The sequence below is a fragment of the Odocoileus virginianus genome, chromosome 31, assembly GCF_023699985.2.
Source record: "Odocoileus virginianus isolate 20LAN1187 ecotype Illinois chromosome 31, Ovbor_1.2, whole genome shotgun sequence".
In the NCBI taxonomy this organism is placed as follows: domain Eukaryota; kingdom Metazoa; phylum Chordata; class Mammalia; order Artiodactyla; family Cervidae; genus Odocoileus; species Odocoileus virginianus.
The window spans coordinates 37,961,895-37,985,393 of NC_069704.1; the positions used below are offsets into that span (position 1 = coordinate 37,961,895).

The 23,499-nt window shown below is 44.3% G+C and overlaps 1 protein-coding gene across 1 annotated transcript in view; it reads right to left on the reverse strand.

The window, feature by feature from the left end:
* Positions 1-23,499, reverse strand: part of DOCK5 (dedicator of cytokinesis 5) — a 269,322-nt gene that overhangs the window by 19,262 nt on the left and 226,561 nt on the right. Inside the window, exons 39-45 of the mRNA XM_070459648.1 lie at positions 21,722-21,811; positions 19,792-19,896; positions 10,357-10,498; positions 6,653-6,734; positions 5,225-5,309; positions 4,399-4,485; positions 2,584-2,760 (exon numbers count right to left, since the gene is read on the reverse strand). Of these exons, the coding sequence (XP_070315749.1) occupies positions 2,584-2,760; positions 4,399-4,485; positions 5,225-5,309; positions 6,653-6,734; positions 10,357-10,498; positions 19,792-19,896; positions 21,722-21,811 (768 nt within the window). The remainder of the gene's footprint in view (positions 1-2,583; positions 2,761-4,398; positions 4,486-5,224; positions 5,310-6,652; positions 6,735-10,356; positions 10,499-19,791; positions 19,897-21,721; positions 21,812-23,499) is intronic.

Consider the following 23,499-nt stretch of genomic DNA (forward strand, 5'->3'; position numbering starts at 1 on the left):
ATGAGGAGTTAGTGTTTGATGGGGACAGAGTTTCAGCTTAGGAAAGTGAAGAATTCAGGAGACGGGTGACGGTGAGATGTGAATGTAGTTAGTGCCACCGAACTGTACAGTTAAATATGGTTAAAATAGTATGTTTCATATTATTTGACTTTCACAATAAAATTAAAAATAAAATTATATAATAGTCACCAATATTGGCATATATAAATCAGAGTTTAGGGCGTTCTGAAGAAAAATGAATACTTGGAAAGACACATTAAAATTTGTGCCAGATAGCTAATAGGAAAAAACACACACTGAAGTCATTATCGTATTTAAAAAAAGTATTGCCTTCTGGGTCCTAATATTGAATTCCATTGAAACACTGGAAATTATTACCGAACCCTCACATGGGCAAACTAGAATTGCTCTCTGGTATTGAGTCCTTACTAGCTGCTGAGACTAATAAGATTAAAAAAGGCTGAGAGAAGAGAAAGGAAGAGAGGACCGAAGCAAAAAGATCTTTGCAACAACAGACCCAGAGCGGGAAGCCCAGCTTATCAAGATCATTCAAATCACACGTTTCATCCCAAATAGGCAGAGAGAGACAGGAAGAAAACGGACACTGATCAAGCCTCTACCACATGGCAGGCACTGTACAATGCTTCTTATAGACAGGACGTCCCCATTCCCCACATGGCTCCTGTCGGTTATGTATTTTCCTGACTTTTTCCAAATATGAAACTGGGGCTCAAGAGAAGTTAAGTAACTTGCCCAAGAACACACAGCGGCCAATGGGAAGCCAGAACTGGGTCACAGCAGTGACTGATTCTGAAGCCCCTCATCTTCCCAGGACACTGTGTACAAATGTAAAGACAGGAACCTACAAGCTGCAAACTTTCAAAGATGTGAACATGCATCCGCATGAGCCAGTCACATGAGCCAGTTCTTGCGTCTGGTGTACACGCTTATGTGCGTGCATCCTCTACAAGTGGCTGTGCTTCTGTGTTACTGTACAGAATACAGGAGTACAGAGTCAATATTTCAAGCCCAGGATGTCTGGAACCAAGCGTGAAACAGCTGTAATGTAGCTAGTACTACTATACTTTCAAGGTACTGTACTGTAAGATTAAAAATGTTTTATTTTTTGTTTGTTTACATGTGTTATTTGTGAGAAAAGTATTATAAACCTATGATAGTACTGTATAGTTGATTGTGTTAAGTTGGATACCTGGGCTAGCTTTGCTGGATTTAACAAACAAACTGGATTCACACACATGCTCTTGGAATGGAGCTCATTTGCATGTAGGGCACTTACTATAAGAGAATCAGCCCATTGAACCTCTGCTTGCCCTTCCCGTCTGTCTCCTCCTCTCCCCTCATTTTCTGCGCTACTCAACAGGGGTGTTACTTGTTATATTTATATTCAAGATGCGTTAGTCCCTCAGTCGTGTCCAACTCTTTGCAACCTCATGGACTGTAGCCCACAAGGCTTCTCTGTCCATGGATCCTCCAGGCGACAATACTGGAATGGGTTGCCATTCCCTTCTCCAGGGGATCTTCCCAACTCAAGGACTGAACCCGGACCTCCTGCATTGCAGGCAGATTCTTTACTGTCTAAGCCACCAGGGGAAAGGTTTTCAGGAAGATTCCCAAATTATTTAGCCACTGAAACCATACCTAACAATTAAAAACCCTCTATTAATTATATACACTGAATGCATTACTGCTGCTAAGTCACTTCAGTCATGTCTGACTCTGTGCGATCCCACAGACGGCAGCCCACCAGGCTCCCCCGTCCCTGGGATTCTCCAGGCAAGAATATTGGAGTGGGTTGCCATTTCCTTCTCCAATGCATGAAAGTGAAAAATGAAAATGCAGTCGCTCAGTCGTGTCCGACTCTTAGTGAACCCATGGACTGCAGCCTACCAGGCTCCTCCATCCATGGGATTTTCCAGGCAAGAGTACTGGAGTGGGGTGCCATTGCCTTCTCCGACTGAATGCATTACCTCCACTTAAATGGTACTTCACCCAAACCCTATACAGTGGATTCCCACACGGTGAGAATTCCACTCATGCATTTCTAGAGTAACAGATAGGACACTTATTTGAACTAATTTAACTGTAGAGCCAGGGCCAGCATTTGTCCATGAAACCAATTGCACACCATGTCAGGGCAGGGATTCCTAGAATCTAGTTTCAAATTGAGTGTGGCTCTGTGTTTCCCACACACGCTGCTTCCTTTCTGGGGCATCCTCAGGTCTAGAGTCCACTCAAAAGCTTTCTACCTTCCAGAGGAGAGAGGGAGCAGGGGCTGGAATTCATAAGTAGTGAATCAAGCAGAGGTCCACCAGGTTGATCTTTTGGTGATTCTACCAGACACTGGCCTGACCCTGGCTGGGCAACTGATGGTCTCTAGGAGGTGTGAGCTCAGGGAGCAGCTTGCCATTCATTTCATTTGCCCATTCCTAAAGTGGGGAGCATGAACACCTCTCAGAGAAACGCTAAGAAACTAATTTGCCAGCGGCACAAGGCCACTGGAGAAGGAGGGAGACACACCCGGCCTGGTGGCTCTGTGGGGTTCCCAGGAAGGAGCCCACCTACCTTCTCATAGTTGGAGAAGCCCCCCATGACAGCCGGGTCCACCACGCCACTGAGCAGCATAGAGAGGGGGTGCACAGACAGGGACCGGTCCCAGGCGTGCTGCTGGACGCAGTTGCTGATCTTCTCATTGGTGAGCTCCATGGTCTCGATGGCGTTCTCCAGAGGACTGATTTCCTCCTGTGACAGAGTGCATGGGAGAGGAGAGACACGGAGCTCCACGGTCCCTTCTGGAAAAAGCCTAAGCCTTCCACTCAACAGGGACACAATTCCCACCAAGCTCTGGAGGAGTGATGTTTTGCTTGTCAAGGTCATGTTTATTAATAACTGTGGGCTACAGTCCATAGGGTCGCAGAGAGTCAGACATGATGGAGCGACTGGCACATGGCTGGAAGGAGTGTGTGATTTTTATGGGGTCAGGGTCAGAATGCAGAGGTCTCAAGACAAGTGAGCATGGTAGGTAACTCTTTAAAATGAGCCCAGGCTGTGACAGGGCATAGAAAAAGGGCATCTAACTCAGGCTGGGAGTTTCAGAGATGGCTTCCTGGAAAAGCTGGTATCTAAACTCAGTCTCAATGGGAGTTAGGTTAAGAAGTGGAGAAAGGGCATTCTGGACAGAGAGAATGACCCAATGTCGTAGAGGGTTGAAACAGCACAGAATAAGCCATTTAGTTCCAGGCATAGAAGACCAAGTGGAAGAGGGTTTTAGTCCCAAAGACTTTGTTTACACGTGCTAGGAGTATGGGCTTTCTGGTCTAGGCACTGGGGAGCCATGGCAAGGTTCTGAGCATGAGTGATACAGCCAGATTTCCACTATGGAACTCATACTCTGAGGCAGAGAGGAAAAGACCTAAGAGGCCCAGGGTGGGGCCAATCAGGAGCCTTTTTCAACACCATCAGCCAGAGATGAATGGGAGTAGAAACAGTGCACCATACATAGTAGGAGGGCTGGGAGAAGAACAAACCAAAACAGACTTAATAAATATTAGAAACGTACAACGACCAGCTTTGGGGAGTGCTGAAGATGGATGTGAGAGGTGGACTACAAAGAAAACTGAGCAGTAAAGAATTTCTGCTTTTGAACTGTGGTGTTGGAGAAGACTCTTGAGAGTCCCTTGGACTGCAAGGAGATCCAACCAGGCCATCCTAAAGGAGATCAGTCCTGGGTGTTTATTGGAAGGACTGATGCTGAAGCTGAAACTCCAATACTTTGGCCACCTGATGCGAAGAGCTGACTCTTTGGAAAAGACCCTGATGCTGGGGAAGACTTGAGGGCGGGAGGAGAAGAGGACGACAGAGGATGAGATGGTTGGATGGCATCACCGACTCAATGGACATGGGTTTGGGTGGACTCTGGGAGTTGGTGATGGACAGGGAAGCCTATTGTGCTGCGATTCATGGGGTCGCAAAGAGTTGGACATGACTGAGTGACAACTGAAGATGGAAAAGTCGAGGATAAGGGATGATGAGATGAGTTGAAAAATAAAAGGAGAGGAAGTATCCTTGGAGGGAAGAATGTAACTGATAACAAAGTCTAAGGAGGAATTCCAGAAATGTTTCTGGGTGCTGGCAGGATCCTTGAGGAGACAAGACCCATTTGGTCTTATAAAAGAGCCATTCACTGGCAGTAACCTTTAGGACTGGTGTTGTAACATCAGTTTTACAAAGGAGTTCTATTCGACAAGCATGTCTTTTATTTCTCTTTTGGAAAATGAAGTTGGCTGGAGGAGCTAGTGAGAACCAGAGCGGGGATTTAACAAAGGCTCTTATTTTATTTGGAGACAGAAATATTCCGAGTTCCACTTTCAGATGACTTACTATTGAGATGTGTTTGACTTCAAACCACTTGAGGATCCCAGGGAAGGTATAGGCAGTCGTATATGTGGTCCTTTCAATCCACATGGTCTGGTGGAAGGAGGCAAAGTGGGAAATGTTGGTCAGTTCCCAGGAAAAAGAGCAAAATTCTCAGGTTTAGTTGAGATTCTATTGGATTTATTTTTTTTTTAATTTTATTTTAAATATTTTTCATTTTATATTAACAAATTTTAATTTTATTTAATATTTTCTATTATTCTATTTTGTATTTACTTTATATTTTATTTATTTAAAGAATTTTTATTTTATATTGACACTAACACAATGTTGTTTTAGGTGTACAGCAAAGTGATTCAGCTATACATATACATGTATCTATTCTTTTTCAAATTCTTTTCCCATTTAGGTTATTAGAGAACTGTGAACAGAGTTCCCTGTGCTTTAGAGTAGGTTCTTGTCGACTCTCTAGAGATTCTATTTTAAATGCCTCCTTAGCGAATTAGCCTAAAATTTCTACTAAACTTTAAGGATTCGATATATTTAAGGCAGAAAGGAATTCTCTATTAGGTCCCCCTCACTCATTTTGATGGGAAATTTGAGGTCCAGAGAGGTGTGACATGCTCAAACTAGCAGGCTCAGGAGTGGAGCCCAGCTCCTGGATCCCTAGTCTAGAGCCTTCCGGTGAGAGGACAGCCTGCTGACAGTTATAAGCACGTGGACCCTCTACACCGGGGCTGCCATCAGTTCTGCTCTAGGTGCTGGTTGGGGGGATAGCCTCCATTTTGGATCTCAATTTCATCTTGTTTCAGAGGTCCAGTGGTGAACTCACAGCAAACTCATTGTCAGGGTCCTTTTCTCCTCTCCGGAACGGCCGAGAATACCTGAACTGCTGTACTTCGTTGGCTCTGTAGTAGCTGGGGAAAGACAGTCACAGCGCTGTAGCTTCTTTCTTACAACAAGCACTCCTCCACCAAAACCTGGGGCACATTTCACACGGACTGATAATTCAATTATCCACTGAATTATCTGAACACTGATATAGCCTCCATGATGAAGGCTGGAGGTGGTACAGAACTTGATTTTACTGCACATCTTAATTACTGATGCATCTATCTCCCAGTTCACAATTTTAAAAGGCATATGGGGCTTCCCTGGTGGCTAAGTGGTAAAGAATCCACCTACGAATGCAGGAGACACAGGTTCCATCCCTGATCTGGGAAGATCCCACATGCTGTGTGGAGCAACCAAGTCCATGCAAAACAACTACTGAGCCAGCACTCCAACAACCAGGAATTACAACTACTGCAACCTGTGGGCCCAGCATCCATGCTCCGCAAGAAGACAGGCCACCACAAAGAGAAACCCTAACACTGCAACAAGAGCAGCCCCCACTCATCAGAACCAGAGAAAAGCCATCAGAGCAAAGAAGACCCAGTATAGCCAAAAATAAATAATAATAATAAAAGTTTTAAAAAAAGACTTAAAGTAATAAAAAAAAAACTGTTAAATAAAATGAACTTATGGCAGCGTTTGTGATCTCATTTGTATAATTTTCTAATAGTTCCATCAGGTCAGCTAGCATTTTAGCTTCTTAAGAAAAGGGATGAGGGCTTCGTCATGGGGGAACTCACCAACCAAGCTGAGGTCAGCCATTGCTGATCTGTGACTCCTTCCGGGTGCAAAAAAGAACTAGGGTGTCTGAACTCAAGAGCAAACTTCCCAATTTCCTACCCTGTGCTTGAAAAAAAAAATAAAACCCCAAATTCTACGGGTTACCAAGCTCTTACCTTATACTGAACACGGAATAGACATCTGCTGTGGTCTGAACATTTGGGTCCCCTGCTCATCCCTATGTTGAAATCTTAATGTCCAATGTGATGGTGTTAGGAGATGGGCCTTTAGGTGGTGATTAGCTCATGATGGTGGAGCCCATATTAAATGGGGTTAGTGCCCATATTAAAAAAGAATCACAGAGCTCCCTCACCCCTCACTCCAGCATGGGAAGGCACATTGAGAAAATGAACCATATATGAAGCAGAAGAAGGCCCTTTCCAGACACCAAAACTGTGAGAAATAAATTTCTGTAGTTTATAAGCCTCCTCAGTCTAGGTTGTCTGTTACAGTAAAGCAAATGGATGAAGACAAAAGAAAGTCTTTCAAACGGTAATGAATTTAAGGATTTGGTTTTGATAGACTTCTACATAAAGTGTGTGTGAGACACATGGTTCAAAATAGCAAACAAAAAAGCCCCACTTACTTTAAGACCTGCTCCGGAACTGGTTTATCCTTGTAGTTGGGTGGAAGGCTCATCACTGGCTTCACAGTGAAGCACTGCATGTCTGAGGAGCTCGTTAAGGAAGGGAGAGCCAGGAAGCTGTCACTACAAAAAGAACCATCTTGTCCTCTTGCTTTACCAAAGGAAATGGTACCCACACCAACCACTCCTAAAGGCCAGACCACACTGAAAATGAAGTTCCGTTAGGTATTACCGAAATGCCTTAGTAAGTCATAATCCTGGAACGTGTTTTTATCAGACACATGTCAAACCAACTTGCCAGAGGAAAAGACACATTAATGAAATTTCAGGAAAATAGGTGATTAGAAACTATTTTAACTTTCTTTTGGACAAGCATCCATCTGAAATATTCAGACTGCAGAGCCCAGGCAAAAGGAATTTCTTGTATCTTTGGATACCTTAGACTTGAACCTTAGACTTTTCTGCCTTTACCAACAAAGCTGCCAAACCTCTAGTTTTGAAACTGGCACTGGGTCTGGACCTAATATTGTTGTTGTTGTTAAGTTGCTCAGTCGTGTCCAACTCTTTTCAACCCCATGGACTGCAGTCTTCCAGGCTCCCCTGTCCACGGGACTCTCCAGACAATACTGGGGTGGGTTGCTATTTCCTCCTCCAGGGGATCTTCCCAACACAGGATCGAACCCATGTCTCTTGCATTGGCAGGCGGGTTCTTTATCACTGAGCCACCAGGGAAGCCCCAGACCTAACACTGACTCCCCATATTTCTCAACATGAAGGCTGCCTTCCACTGACACCAAAAATCACCTGGAGATTTATTCAAAATGCAGAATCAGAACTCACAGCTGGTGAATCAGAATCTCTCCATGGTGATTCTTAAATATAACACAATTTGAGAACCACTGTGTACAGCTATACCTTACAATGTTACAGCTTACAAAGCATTTTCACATAAATTATCTTTTTATCTTGATCTTCAAAGGAATGCTATTAAATATTTGTGAAAAAATAAGAGTTCAGTTCAGTCACTCAGCCGTGTCCAACTCTTTGTGACCCCATGGACCGCAGCATGCCAGGCTTCCCTGTCCATCACCAACTCCTGGAGCTGGCTCAAACTCACGTCCATCGAGTTGGTGATGTCATCCAACCATCTCATCCTCTATCGTCCCCTTCTCCTGCCCTCAATCTTTCCCAGCATCAGGGTCTTTTCGACAGAGTCAGTTCTTCACATCAGGTGGCCAAAGTATTGGAGCTTCAGCATCAATCCTTCCAATGAATATTCAGCACTGATTTCCTTTAGGATGGACTGGTTGGCTCTCCTTGCAGTTCAAGGGACTCTCAAGAGTCTTCTCCAATACCACAGTTCAAAAGCAGAAATTCTTTACCACTCAGCTTTCTTTATAGTCCAACTCTCACATCCATACATGCCTACTGAAAAAACCTGTCTAGATGGACCTTTGTTGGCCAAGAAATGCCTTTGCTTTTTAATACACTGTCTTGGCTGGTCACAGCTTTTTTTCCAAGGAGCAAGTGTCTTTTAATTTCATGGCTGCAGTCACCATCTGCAGTGATTTTGGAGCCCCCAAAAATAGTCTGTCACTGTTTCCATTGTTTCCCCATCTATTTGCCATGTGACTGGACACCATGCTTAGTTTTCTGAATGCTGAGCTTCATGCCCGCTTTTTCACTCTCCTCTTTCACTTTTATCAAGAAGCTCTTTAGTTCTTCTTCATTTTCTGCCATAAGTGTGGTGTCATCTGCACATCTGAGGTTATTGATATTTCTACCGGCAAGCTTGATTCCAGTTTGTGCTTCATCCAGCCCAGCATTTCTCATGATGTACTCTGCATATAAGTTAAATAAGCAGGGTGACAATATACAGCCTTGACATACTCCTTTCCCAATATGGAACCAGTCACTGTTCCATGTCTGGTTCTAATTGTTGCTTCTTGACCTGCATACAGATTTCTCAGAAGGCAGGTCAGATGGTCTGGTATTCCCATTTCTTTAAGAATTTTAGAAAAATTCTTAAAGAAAATTCTTAAAAAAAAAACCAGTTACCCCTTCAGAATACCAAGGCCTGGAGAAGTTAAGCAACTAGTTAAGATCAGATGGCTATGCAGATATGACTTTGGGATGAGTTCCATGATTCCTGTTTCTACATCAAATCCATAAAGACCTCTTTTCACTGCCACACCAAGGAGGCATCTCAACCATTTTCTGAACCCCCAAACTGAAACCTTTCTTTCTCATGCATCTACTAAGTGTTAATAGCCCACTACACTCTCCTTTGAAAGACATGTCTGTCAACTGCTCTGTCATTATTGCTGTCCATCTTTCTATAGTAACTGACCACTCTATACCTATAATAATTAATATGTATTGAAATTTTATTATGTGCCAGGCACTGTTCTCAGTATTTTACAGACAATCTTTACAAGAACTCCAAGGGGAAGAGTGATTATCACCACCATTTTTTGATAAGAAAACTGAGGCACAGAGAAACTGAGATGCCCAAAATGACACAGGAAATGAGAGCGCTGGGACTCGAACCCAGGCAGTTTGCTGCAAAGCGCTCCTTCTTATTTATCTACCATTCCACACCTGCTCTGGCTCACTGACCTTTTTTAGAATACAGCAAGTCCTCTAACTGTGAACCTTCAAGTTGTGAGCTTTCAAAGATGTGAATGTAATGGCATGCCATCAACATCAGGCCTGAGTGAAATCGCAGCTTGCCCTCCTCTCCTATTGCTGACAATCTCTCATCTCTACCATCTTCCTCCTCCAATCAGTAACTCTTCTTGCCTATTCACTCGACACCAGTCCCTGTATGTCAGCTGTGGTACTGGACTACTGTACCTTTCAAGGTACTGTAAGATTAAAAGTGTTTTATTTTTTGTGTTTGTCTTTTATGTATTATTTGTATGAAAAGTATTATAAACCTATGACAATGCAGTACTATAAGGCCAATTATGTTACTTGGGTACCTAGGCTAATGTTCTGGACTTATGAACAAACTGGACTTGCAAATGTACTCTTGGAATGGAACTTGTTCGTATGTGGGAGACTTCCTTTACTGTTCAATTCCATAACATCTCTCATTTTTAAAATGCATGTAACTGGTTTTTTCAGTAAGACATTATACATTACCAAAAGAGAGCTATGCGTCTTTATACAGGATCCAGAATTCAGAACAGGAAGTCTACATTCTCCCCGGGCTCTGCCTGTGACGGTAACACACGTCCTTCCATACTCAAGATTTGCTTCTCATCTCTCTCTTTCAGTTACATCAGAGCCCTGAGCTAAGGACATTAGGGTTCCGAAGCTTTTATGCAGAACAGGACACTGAGTCAGGATGGTTAAATGAGTCTGAGGACAGGACCTACCTGCATGCAGGCATAGGACTGAACCCTCACCTTCTCTGGCTGGGCTGGGGCTGTTGCAGGTTCCAGAGCCCCTGGGCAGGGACTTCCCTGGTGGTTCAGTGGCTAAGACTCCACACTCCCGACGCAGGGGGACTGGGTTTGATCCCTGCTTGGGGAACTAGATCCCACGTGCTACAACTGACAGCTTGCATGCCACCAGCTAAAGATCCCATGTACTGAAACCAAGACCTGACCGAGCCAAATAAATTAGTAAATACTAAATGTTAAAACAAAAAAAACAAAGAAGAAGAGCCTCTAAGCTGTGGCCCGAGACAAGGATACACTGCTTGGGGGAGGACTTGATATCATCTCCTGGGGGGGTGGTGCTGGTCATCTTCTCGGCGTTGGGAAACTGGGTCAGCAGCCGCAGGCTGAAGTCTTCTCGCCTCTCGTACTCCTTCCCCCGGTAGATGAAGATCTTGTTCTGCATGTCAGGGCAAGCAAGGAGAAGAATTAAACATGAACAGAAGAGTGAAGGGCAACTGGGGATTCAAGTCTCAAGGAAGACACTGTCCTCCTCAGGCTAAGTGCAACCCCTCCCTCGTCACCATGTTCTCACTGAACACTTACTACGTGCTCACAGCAACCATCATATCTGAAAGCGCTCACAGTTTGTTTGGGGAGTTAAGTCAAAATGCTTCTCAAGAGGGTGCCCTAGGATGATCACTCGTGTGCAAGGTCTACACTGATCCACAAGGAGAGAAGGAGTTTGCACCCTATCGGAAATTCATGATGTCACTGGGCATGCTGCTTAGTTTAGCTGGTATTTCTCATGGCAAGAAAATGAAAGAATGAAGAGCATTCATGTACACTGAAGTGCAAGCTCCTTTCTCATTCCCTAGCTTACTGGATCTTACTTTCTCATCATGATCCAGTAAGTTAGGGAATCAGGACGTGAGCGACCCTGCCTCAGAGAGCTAGGAAGTGCAAACAAGATCAACCAACAGGTTAGGAGGGAACAGAGAATAAGATTAATCGACAGCCAGTCTCAAGCCAATCCTGGAGATGGCTGTGGATGACATCATCAAGCTCTCATAGACAAGAACTGCTCTCAATACTAGTCTTTCCACTCCAAACTGCAGCTTTTTTCCCTTTAATACAATTAATAAAATTGGATTTTTTGGAAAAGAAATTTGCGAGGTCCCAGACAAAGAAGAAATTTGTCTCACAGCTCTTGCAATTTCAACTGTCACTGTTTTGATGATTCCTGCTCCTCTCACTGTCACAAAGATGAATACTTAGCTTAGAATTTAAAGCATACATGTGTTGTGGGATGTTGTGTGTTCAGTCACTCTGTCGTGTCTGACTCTTTGCAACCCTGTGGACTGTAGCCCACCAGGCTCTGCTGTCTATGGAATACTCCAGGCAATAATACTGGAGTAGGTTGCCATTTCCTCCTCCAGGGGATGTTCCCGACCCAGGGACTGAACCCGTATCTCCTGCACATTCTGCAATGCAGTTAGATTCTTTACCGCTGAGCCACTGGGTAAGCCCCACACGTGATTCGTTTTTAACTAAAATCTGGGCCCATACTATCCTGTAAAATGTTTCTTAAAAATCACTAGTCCAGATGAATGGATAAAGAAGATGTGGTACATATGTACAATGGAACATTACTCAGCCATAAAAAGGAACAAAAATGGATCATCTCTAGAGAAGTGGATGGACCTCGAGACTGTCATACAGGGTGAAGTCAGACAGAAACAGAGACAACAAATACCTTATGTTAACACATAGATGTGGAATATATGGTATAGATGAACCTATCTGCTGACACAGAGAACAAATAGATGGACACCACAGGGGGAAGGGGAAGGAGGACGGACTGAAAGACTGTGAGTGACATATACATATCTGGGCTGATACTGACATATAAAATAGGTAACTAATGAACCTGCTGAACGGCACAGGGAACTCTCCTCAGTACTCTGCAGTGATATACATGGAAACAGAAACTAGAAAAGAGGGGATGTATTTATACGTACGGCTGATTCACTGTGCTGGACAGCAGAAACTAGGACAACATTGTGAAGCAACTAGACTCCAATAAAAAAATAAATCAGGAGAAAAAATTTAAGAAGTCACTTGTACAGTCATACACTAAACATGTATCGAGCAAATGAGATCTGCTAAATGCCAGGGGTAAAATGCTGACCCTGCACTGGTGGAAAGAAACGGAGAACAAGTTAAACGAGTAAGTTAATAAAATAATTTTGGTAATTTAAGCACCTTGAAGGCAATACACCTCTAGGCCCAACACAGAGGGCTGGGAAAACTGCCCAGTCTTTTGGAATTGATGATTAAATGTCTCTAAGCTGGGAGAGGTTTATGTGACTGATGTTGCATTATGTGATTTCATCATTCAAGGCAGAACTATGGTGAACTAGGGACTGGAGTGTAAGAAATCAGGAAGGGCATGACAACTGTGGAAAAAGCCAGACAGGCAGAAGCTCGGCACAAAGGTGTTCAACCTGCCTGAAGGAGAGGGTTTCAAGGCACACCTGGGACTTGACTGGATAGAGACGGAAGGACAGGGTTAGACGAGAAAAGGAGAGAGGAGAGGAGAATCAGGCAGAAAGTACTGAGCGCAGGTAGAAGAAACATTCTTGAGACTTCCTAGGGATTCAGTGCTTAAGAATCCGCGTGTTGAGGCAAGGGACATGGGTTCAAGACCTGGTCGGGGAAGATCCCACATGCCGCGGAGCAACTAGGCCTGTGCATCACAGCTCCTGAGCTGGTGCTCCAAAATAAGCAAAGTCGCCGCAAAGAAGCCCACCCACTGCAGTGAAGAGCAGCCCCTGCTCACTGCAGCTAGAGAAAGCTTGAGAGCAGCAACGGAGATCCAACACAGCTACAAATAAACTATTTGTAAAAGAAGAAGGGTGTTTGGGTGTGTTAGAATATGAAAGGCTTTGCAAGACAGGTCTATGGTCCAAAGGTTGGGAATTCGCTGGAGGTTCTGGTAGGAAGGAACAATGTGATGAAGGAAGAAGTGCCGTCAGCCTAATGTGTCCAGCTGTAGGGAGCTGCGACAGGAGCCCACGGGAGAAAGAGAAGCCGAGGGATCTGGTGTTGCAGTCTGTGGTGTTTGGTAGAAAGCAGAGATGGGGGAGTGGGTGAGAATTCTCAGATGACGGCCTTGGGGCAGGAAGGACGGTGGTGCCAGTGACAGAAACAGATGCGAAGGAGGCCTGCTGGGGGCCAGGGGAGGGAATGAGAAATTTATACATTCTGAGTTTGGAGAAATACTCCATAACACAGAAGGACATTTAGGTTACATCATTCATGTGGATTCTCTATCTTTCAGGACATATCAACAACACACAACATCTACAAACTCCTATACAGTTCAGAAGAACTCCCATCTAATATTCATTTCAGTCTCAAATCAGCCTTGCAATGTGGACCTTATTTTTCTAATGTCCAGGTCAGAAAACCAAGACTTGATGGTTATACGATTTGATCAAAATCACAGGTACTCAGAAGATGATTCAGACTCTTTCAACTTGAAAGTCTAGACTTCTTATTTTCACTGAATCACTGCCGCCATTAAGTTTATAGCCATGATTCCATGTGAAATAATAACCATATGTAATGAGTGTACTAGCTATCAGTATCTTATGTGTTAGTCACTTAGTTGTGTCCAACTCTTTATGACCTCTATGGATCGTAGGCTACCAGGAGTCACTGTCACGGAATTCTCCAGGCAAGAATACTACAGTGGGTAGCCATTTCCTTCTCCAGGGGATCTTCCTGACCCAGGGATCACACGCTGTCTCCCGCATTGCAGGCCAATTCTTTACCAGCTGAGCCACCACGGAAGCACCGATAATACTGGAGTGGATTGCCACTGAACTGGGTAGCCATTCCCTTCTCCAGAGCATCAAGAATGACAGCAAATTTAAGACCAGAACCTACTGCCAGGCTCCATCCCAGATCCCCTACTCTTGCTTCCCTCAGTTCAGTCGCTCAGTCGCGTCCGACTCTTTGCAACCCCAAGGACGTCAGCATGCCAGGCTTCCCTGTCCATCGCCAACTCCCAGAGTTTGCTCACACTCATGTCCATCGAGTTGGTGATGCCATCCAACCATCTCATCCTCTGTTGTCCCCTTCTCCTCCTGCCCTCAATCTTTCCCAGCATCAGGGTCTTCTCCAGTGAGTCAGTTCTTCGCATCAGGTGGCCAAAATATTGGAGTTTCAGCTTCAACATCAGTCCTTCCAATGAATATTCAGGACTGATCTCCTTTAGGATGGACTGGTTGGATCTCCTTGCAGTCCAAGGGACTCTCAAGTCTTCTCCAACACCACAGTTCAAAAACAGAAATTCTTTGGTGTTCAGCTTTCTTTACAGTCCAACTTTCACATCCATCCATGACTACTGGAAAAACCATACCTCTGACTAGACGGACCTTTGTCGGCAAAGTAATGTCTCTGCTTTTTAATACGCTATCTTGGCTGGTCATAGCTTTTCTTCTAAGGAGCAAGTGGCTTTCATGGCTGCAGTCACCATCTGCAGTGATTTTGGAGGCCAAAAAAAAAAAAGTTTATCACTGTTTCCATTGTTTCCCCATCTATTTGCCATGAGGTGATGGGACTGAATGCCATGATCTTAGTTTTTTGAATGTTGAGTTTCAAGCCAGATTTTCACTCTCACACTTTCATTAAGAGGCTCTTTAGTTCCTCTTCACATTCTGCCATAAAGGTGGTGTCATCTGCATACCTGAGGTTACTGATATTTCTCCCAGCCACCTTGATTCTAGCTTGTGCTTCATCCAACCTGGCATTTCGCATGATATAATTTGCACATAAGTTAAACAAGCAGGGTGACAATATGCAGCCTTGACATACTCCTTTCCTGATTTGGAACCAGTCTGTTGTTCCATGTACAGTTCTAACTGTTGCTTTTTACCTGCATACAGATTTCTCTGGAGGCAGGTCAGGTGGTCTGGTATTCCCATCTCTTGAAGAATTTTCCACAGTTTATTGTGATATACACAGTCAAAGGTATTGGTGTAATCAAAAAAGCAGAAGTGGACGTTTTTCTGGAACTCTCTTGCTTTTTTGATGATCCAACGGTTGTTGGCAATCTGATCTCTGGTTCTGCTGCCTTTTCTAAATCCAGCTTGAAAATGTGGAAGTTCATGGTTCTCATACTGAACCAAACCTGGTTTGGAGAATTTTGAGAATTACTTTGCTAGTGTGTCAGACGAGTGCAACTGTGTGGCAGTTTGAGCATTCTTTGGCATTGTCTTTCTCTGGGATTGGAATGAAAACTGACCTTTTCCAGTCCTGTGGCCACTGCTGAGTTTTCCAAATTTGCTGGCATATTGAATGTAGCACTTTCACAGCATCATCTTTTAGGATTTGAAAGAGCTCAACTGGAACTCCATCACCTCCACTAGCTTTGTTCATAGTGATGCTTCCTAAGGCCCACTTGACTTTGCATTCCAGGATGTCTGGCTCTAGGTGAGTGATCACACCATCATGGTTATCTGGGTCATGATGATCTTTCTTGTTTAATTCTTCTGTATATTCTTGCCACCTCTCCTTAGTAACTTCTGCTTCTATTAGGTCCATACCATTTCTGTCCTTTATTGTGCCCATCTTTGCATGAAATGCTCCCTTGGTATCTCTAATTTTCTTGAAGAGATCGCCAGTCTTTCCCATTCTACTTTTTCCTCTATTTCTTTGCATTGATCACTGAGGAAGGCTTTCTTCTCTCTCCTGCCTATTCTTTGGAACTCTGTATTCAAATGGGTATATGTTTCCTTTTCTCCTTTGCCTTTAGCTTCTCTTCTTTTCTCAGCTATTTGCAAGGCCTCCTCAGACAACCATTTTGCCTTTTTGCATTTCTTTTTCTTGGGGATGGTCTTGATCACTGCCTCCTATACAATGTCAAGAACCTCTGTCCACAGTTCTTCAGGCACTCTATCAGATCTAATTCCTTGAATCTATTTGTCACTTCCACTGTATAATCATAAGGGATTTGATTTAGGTCATACCTGAATGGTATAGTGGTTTTCCCAACTTTCTTCAATTTAGGTATGAATTTGGCAATAAGGAGTTCATGATTGGAGCCACAGTCAGCTCCCAGTCTTGTTTTTGCTGACTGTATAGAGCTTCTCCATCTCTGGCTGCAAAGAATATAATCAATCTGATTTCAGTATTGACCTTCTGGTAATGTCTGTGTGTACAGTCTTCTCTTGTGTTGTAAGAGGGTGTTTGCTATGACCAGTGCGTTCTCTCGGCAAAACTCTGTTAGCCTTTGCCTTGCTTCATTCTGTGCTCCAAGGCCACATCTGCCTGTTACTCCAGGTGTCTCTTGGGCTTCCTTGGTGGCTCAGAGGGTAAAGCATCTGCCTGCAATGCAGGGGACTGGGTTCGATACCTGGGCCAGGAAGATCCCTGGAGAAGGAAATGGCAATCCATTCCAGTATCCTTGCCTGGAGAATCCCATGGAAGGAGGAGCCTGGGAGGCTACAGTCCAGGGTCGCAAAGAGTCGGAAACGACTGAGCAACTTCACTTTCACTTTCTTTTAGGTATCTCTTGACTCCCTCGTCTGCCTTATCCACAACCAGGGTTAACGATGTGTAAATAACCCACCATCTTTTATATCCAGCCTGGAGCTTTCCTTTGCGTTCCAGATCCACATTATCAAATTGTTCACTCATACTTTTTTGGATGTTTCAAATCTACCTCACATGGAGTATGTCCAAAATCAAACCGTTACAACCTGAAAAGATGCCGAAAACCCCTCTGCGAGGCGGTACCCACAGCTATCTGAGCCTGTTCTATACCTGCCCCGTGTTCTTCACGTGCTTCTCCAGCCTCATGGCTTACGGACCTGCTGTTCTCACTGTCTGGCCCCTCGTGAGAGCTGCCTGGCTTATTCCCTCACTTCTTTCAGGGTTTGACTCCAATGGCACATTCTTGCTGCAGTCTTTCCTGTTCACTCTGTTTAAAATTGCAACTCCAGGGACTTCCCTGGTGGTCTAGGGGCTAAGATTCTGCGCTCCCAATGTGAGGGGCCTGGGTTCCATCCCTGGTCAGTGAACTACAGTCCACCTGCCGCAGCTAAAGAATCTGCATGCTGCATCTTAGACCCACACAGACAAACAATAATTTAAAAAAAAAAGACTGCAACTCCACCCCATCACCAGTCTCTCTATTCGCCTCCCCTGACATATTTTCTCTACAATACTTGCTGAGTGTATACCCTGTATGAGGCATTGTTCTAGCCCATCTGACATACTCAACATTTTACTTACCCACCTTAGTAATTTTTTATTTACTCGTCCCTCCAGAATATAAGCTCTACAATTTCAGGGAGTTGGGTTTGTTCTGGACTCTGCCCCCAGGCCTGTGGGCTTCCCCTGTGGCTCCGACGGTCAAGTATCCACGTGCAGTGCAGGAGAGCTGGGTGCCACCCCTGGGTCGGGAAGATCCCCCGAGAAGGGAATGGCAGCCCATTCCAGTATTCTTGCCTGCAGATTTACACGGACAGAGGAGCCTGGCAGGCCACAGTCCCTGGGGTTGCAATGAGCCTGACACTACTGAGCATGCATGCCCAGGCCTCTATAACAGCAAGCACCACAGTAAAAGATCAGGAAATATTTATTCAATGAGTGGGTTCACTCTCCTCCGTACTCTGTCCTTTCCCAGTGCTGCTATCTTAGTGGATGGCTCCGCTGCCCCAGCAATTATGAGACCAGAGAGCAAGCAATCGTTCTTACCACGTCCCTCTTTTTCTCACCCTCATCCCATCAGTCATCAAATACTGTTACTTCATCTCCATGACGCTCATCTTTCCACTTCTCTCTAAAGCCACTTCCCAAGGCTGGCTGTCATCTCTTCCCTGAATATCTGCCATGGTCTATATGCACATCCCATCCATACTCCATACCAAAGCCAGATGACCTCGCCAACACAAAAAATGGGCACTGGCTCCCCACGGCTCTCAGGATGCTGACAAAACAGGATGTGGAACCCCAAAGCCCGACATGCTCTTCCCACGCTTCCTGTCTCATCTCCCCTGCCCACTTCTGAATCCCTCTCTTCCCACAGCACTGGTCTGTCACTTCCAGCACCTGCCACACTCTTGCCTGCTCCTTCCTCTGCCTGGAATGCTTTCCTCACCCCTTCACCTCCTTAACTCCCAGTTCATCCTGCAAATCACAGCTGAAGCAGAAGTTTTCTGGGAAGTCTTTCCTGACTCAAAAAAAAGTAGGTATAACTGACACAGTAAAATCTACCCCCTTAGTGTAAAAGTCTGCCGGATGTGACAGACATAACCACAACTACAGTTAGGATACGGAATGGTTTCACCACCATCAAACATTTCCCCATGTTTCTCTGTAGGTCAAACTTCCCCCTGGCTCCAATTACCAGATAACCACTGATCTGTTTTCTACCCCTAGAGAAAGTACTGACTTTGTCAAAATGCCATATAAATAAAATCATAGAATATGTAGGTTTTAAGGTCAAACTGCTTTTATTCAGCACAATGCATCTGAGATTCATTCCCGCATTGTGCATATCAGAAGCTTACTCCTTTTCTTTCTTGAGCAGTATTCTACCGCATGGCTATCCCACACTTTGTTGATCCCTTCAGCAGCAGCTCAGAGACTTCTGGGCTGTATCTAATCTTTAGTGATTATGAGTAACGGTGCTATAAACAATCATGAACCATTTTCCTGTCAACATAGGTTTTTATCTGACTTGTGTATACACTACTTGCTTAACCAGCCCGTCTAGCACAGAATACCTGTCTTGGTCAGTTTGAATTTTATATTCATTTATGTGGTTATTTAATCAACAACTCAGCCATTAGGGTGTAAAATTCATGAGAGCAAGGACCACATCTGACTATAATCAGCACTGTATCTCTAATGTCTGGCACAGAGTGCTATTGTTTAGTCGCTAAGTCGAGCCTGACTTATTCACCACCCCGTGGACTGTAGCCTGTCAGGTTTCTCTGTCCCTGGGATTTTGCAGGCAGAAATACTGGAGTGGCACACAGTAGGTTCTTGCCACATAACTACTGAATGAATGAATGAACTATTTCCTTATTAGACACTGTAAGGAATGTATTTTCCTTTCTACTTTTTGTCTTTTTAAATTAGGGGAAGGAAGATGGCTAATATATATTTAAAACATAGCTCAGCACTAAAAGGGGCTTCTTTTCTGTACGAGAAAATAAGCAACTTTTTTTTTTTAGGTTTGTTTTTGAGATTGTAAAATCAGTATCACATAATAAAAAGTTTCTGAGAAGGAAGATTAACATGGTCCTTCTCACTATTACAACAAAACTGGTTTTATTTTTATGCAACTTTTGCAGTCTTGTCCTGGGGAATATTTGTTTTCAAACTAGCCCTGGCTGGAAATCAAATAAACAATGAGATACATCAATCCACACCTTCCCCCAGCCTGACCCGCAGCGGCAGACCAGCAGAGAAGATGGTTCTGTTTTTTCTGTTTTTCCTTTTTTCACTCCACCTGGGAAAAGTCATTTTGCAAAAGAGCTGCCAGAATACCAAAGGCAGCCGGGGGTGAAGAGACCAGCCGCTCAGGAAGTGGTTTTCCTCCCCGACCGCCCACAGTGAGAACGCGGGGCTCCAGCTGCTAACACACTAGACCCATCTGGAAAAGAGATGAAGACCTTCCCTCCTCCAACTGCATGGCTCAATGGCCAGGGAGACCACCCTCGCGCTTCTTACCCGCAGGAAAGAAGGGAAGCCCTGTCCGTAATAGCCAACGGCAAAGTACTCGGGCTGAGGCCTCATGGCCTTAATGATGTTCTCGTAAAACGAGGCTCTTTTTTTCTGGAAGACAAAACAAGACATTTCATGGGGAGGTTACAAGGGCATCGTCAGAGGGAAAAAAAAAAGTTCAGGCTCTTTGCTTTGTTGTTTCCTATGTAAAACAGAGAAATGAAAGGTTTTTGGAAAACATCTTGTGAGCCAAACACTTGTCCTTCTGCTGGATCGGGGGTTTTGGGCCCGTGTCCATGAATGGTCCTAAGAGGGCCTGGGAATCCCTGCGCTGCGTGCTCAGTCGTGTCCGACTCTTTGTGACTCCAACGGACTGTAGCCCGCCAGGCTCCTCTGTCCATAGGATTCCCCAGGCAAGAATCCTGAAGTGGGTTGCCATTTACTCCTCCACGGGATCTTTCTGACCCAGGGATCGAAATCATGTCTCCTGCGTTGGCAGGTGGATTCTTTGCCACCTGGGAAGCCCTGGGATTCCTTGCTGTTATATGCAGGACAAACATATGTGTATTTCATCTGTGGGCAAGGCAGGGTTTTGCTTTCACCAGTTGCTTAAAGGGGTTCAGGACCCCTAAAAGGTTAAGAAGCACATTTTGGGATTCGGGTGGGTGGTTACACTGGAACAGAGACACAGGAGGAAAGAGAGAACCTTCCAGTTCACACAGGTGGTTTAGAGTCCTTGGTTCAGCTTCAAGTACCCAGAAGGTGGTGGTGATGTTCTGTTTTTCAATATCTGATGTCATTCTTAACTTCTCCCCTGGAGAGAGGCTTTCTGGCCAGTGGGTACATGGTCAGCTTTAAAAAAAATTTTTTTTTAATTTTTTGGCCATACCACATGGAATGTGGGATTTTAGCTCCCTGACCAGGCAGGGATGGAACCAGCATCCCCTGCGGTGGAAGTGTGGAGTCTTAACTACTGGACCAGCAGGGAAGTCCCCAGCATCAGGTTTAAAGGAAGCAAAATAGGTAGCCAGACCTGGGGACTTGGACAGCGGTACCACCCCTCACCCCCCATATACATAATGGTGTTAGCATGACTGTATAGTAATACACTACCTCCGTAAAAGGTTTCTATCACAATGTTTTCTTAGAAAGTTAACATGTAATGTTACTCACACTTGAGCTTAATTTAGTTTCTGAAATTCCTATGACTTTTTGCATGATGGCAGGCACAGGTACCATATACACTGACAAATATTTTTCAAAATGATCTTGACAATTATCCCCTCAAATTTTTACATGACAGTGGGTGACCTGACCTTTTGTGACCCTTCTACTAAAAATGACCCTTCTACTAAAAATAACCCGATGTCATATTGTGTTGGCCTCCTACTGAGCATGGAGAAGGTTCACAGCTCTGAGGATGTGGACCACAGGACAAGTAATGAATAGAAGATGTCAGAAGACACCGGAAGCATGGACAGTCTTCATGGAAGGCAGAGTAACCGAGAGGGGAAAGGGACGCTGACTAGGGACATGAAGGGTCCACAGAGCAGCAAAAGGCACACAGCAGAGAGGCCTGCAGACAGGGGTCCTGAGCCCCCTATTAAGGATACTCTGGAGAAATACTGATGATGGCTTTTAGATCTCATCTTTCTTCATTTTTTTTTTTTTTAAATTTTTATTAGTTGGAGGCTAATTACTTTACATCATTACAGTAGTTTTTGTTATACATTGATATGAATTAGCCATGGATTTACATGTACTCCCCATCCCAGTCCCCCCTCCCACCTTTCTTCATTTTTAATCCAAGCACGATGTACTTTCCCCTCACAGAAAACATCATTTGTGTGACTTTCTTACACTTGTAACACCATGTTCATGACCACTATGCTCAGCTCCCCTGCAGGAGGAAAGACATCTTCTGATCCAGACTCACCAGGAGATCGCCCAGGCCCTCATAGTCAAAAACTTTGCTCTCGTACGTCTCCGCCAACTCTTTGCTCAGCTTGATTGCCTTCTCCCACATCTTCAGGAAGAAGAAAAGGAGGGTTACAAGTGGAGAACAAAGCAGTCATTGATCCAGCAGCAGAAGCCATTCCAGAGTCACTGGGCCATGACCAAGGAGTCAGGTGGGTTCAGATTCAGTGGATATTTCCCCACGTCTCCCTGCCAGGATCAACGAACCCTGGTTTCTGACAACACACATCCACTGTACCTTGGCTGCTCTGGTTCTGGGCCTATGCGTGTGTGTTTCTTCTGAGTTAGGTTGTTTGGGAGGAGGCAGGGCTATGAAAGTCTGACTGTACTGTTGTGTGGAATTTGGGAAACTACTTCTCCAATTCAGGGCACTGATTTGCTATTTATAACTAAACTACCTACCTGGTCAAAGACAGCTTTAGGAAATGCCTTAGAAAAGTGGTCCCCAACCTTTTTGGCACCAGGAACTGGTTTTGTGGCAGACAATTTTTTCCTGGACTGGGGAAGGGGTTGGTTTTGGGATTATTCAAGTGCATTACATTTCTTGTGCACTTTATTTCTATTATTTATTACATCAGCTCCACTTCAGATCTTCAGATATTAGGTCACACAGGTTGGGGACCCCTGCCTTAGAGCACTTATGACCAAGCAAGTCACAGCCAAATGCACATTCTTGGCATCTGAGGCTAGTATCCCAGATTGATGAGCCTGTGTTCACTTTGGTTTTTCATAAAATGCCTCTCAGCTGGACACTATTAATAACACAGCATCTGGACGTGTCCTATTTCAGCCTTAACCAGGCGCTATGGTCCCTCGCTTCTGGCCACTGAAGGACTGTATGTGCAGTTGTGCAACGCTTAACACGAAATCTTCTAATGTCATCATTTGCCAAATTTGTCCCTTCTGAAATCTCTGGGCCTGGATCACTCAAAAGGCTCTGAAATGTGCCAAATGGAGACCATTCCATCTCAGCTAGAACTGATGCAGGAGGCCAGTCAACAGTACCACGGGGCCCAGTTTGCTCCTTATTCGCCAAATGCCAAGCTATGAGAGAGATAGGGAGACAGCCTATCAGAGAGGTTCTCAAAGTGTGGTCCCTGCCTGGTCTCTGGGAGTCCCCAGGACTCTTTCATGGATCCAGGAGGTCAAAACCACCTTCTTAATACAAATACTATTTGCCTTTTTTTTCCTTTTAAATGTTTATGTATTTGTCTGCATTGGGTTTTAGTTGTGGCATGCAGAATCTTTAGTTGTGCATGTGGGATTTGGTTCCCTGACCAAGGAGCAAAACTGTAGCCTCTGCATTGGGAGCATGGAATCTTAGCCACTGGACCACCAGGAAGTCCCTATTTGCCTTTTTACAATGCTCATTCCCTTATGAGTCTACAGTGGAGTTTCCCAGCAGCTACAGGACATGTGATGTCACAACAGATTGGATGTTGAGGCGGATATTCAAATCCTGCTGTTTCTATGGAGCCAGATAATAAAGAGATTTGCAAAATGTCCTATCACTTACTTTTTTGGAAAATACGGTCATTGTTCATAAAAGGATATGATTTATATTAACAGGTAATAAGCTTATTATTGTTATTAAAAGAAAAATATTAAAAAATTTTGTTTTAATTTCTAACAATATAACCATTAATGGACAGAAAAGATATCTAAAAATTTTGCTTTAATTTCTAACAATATAACCATTAATGGACATAGCCCACATGAACAAAAGCTCTTGGGGTT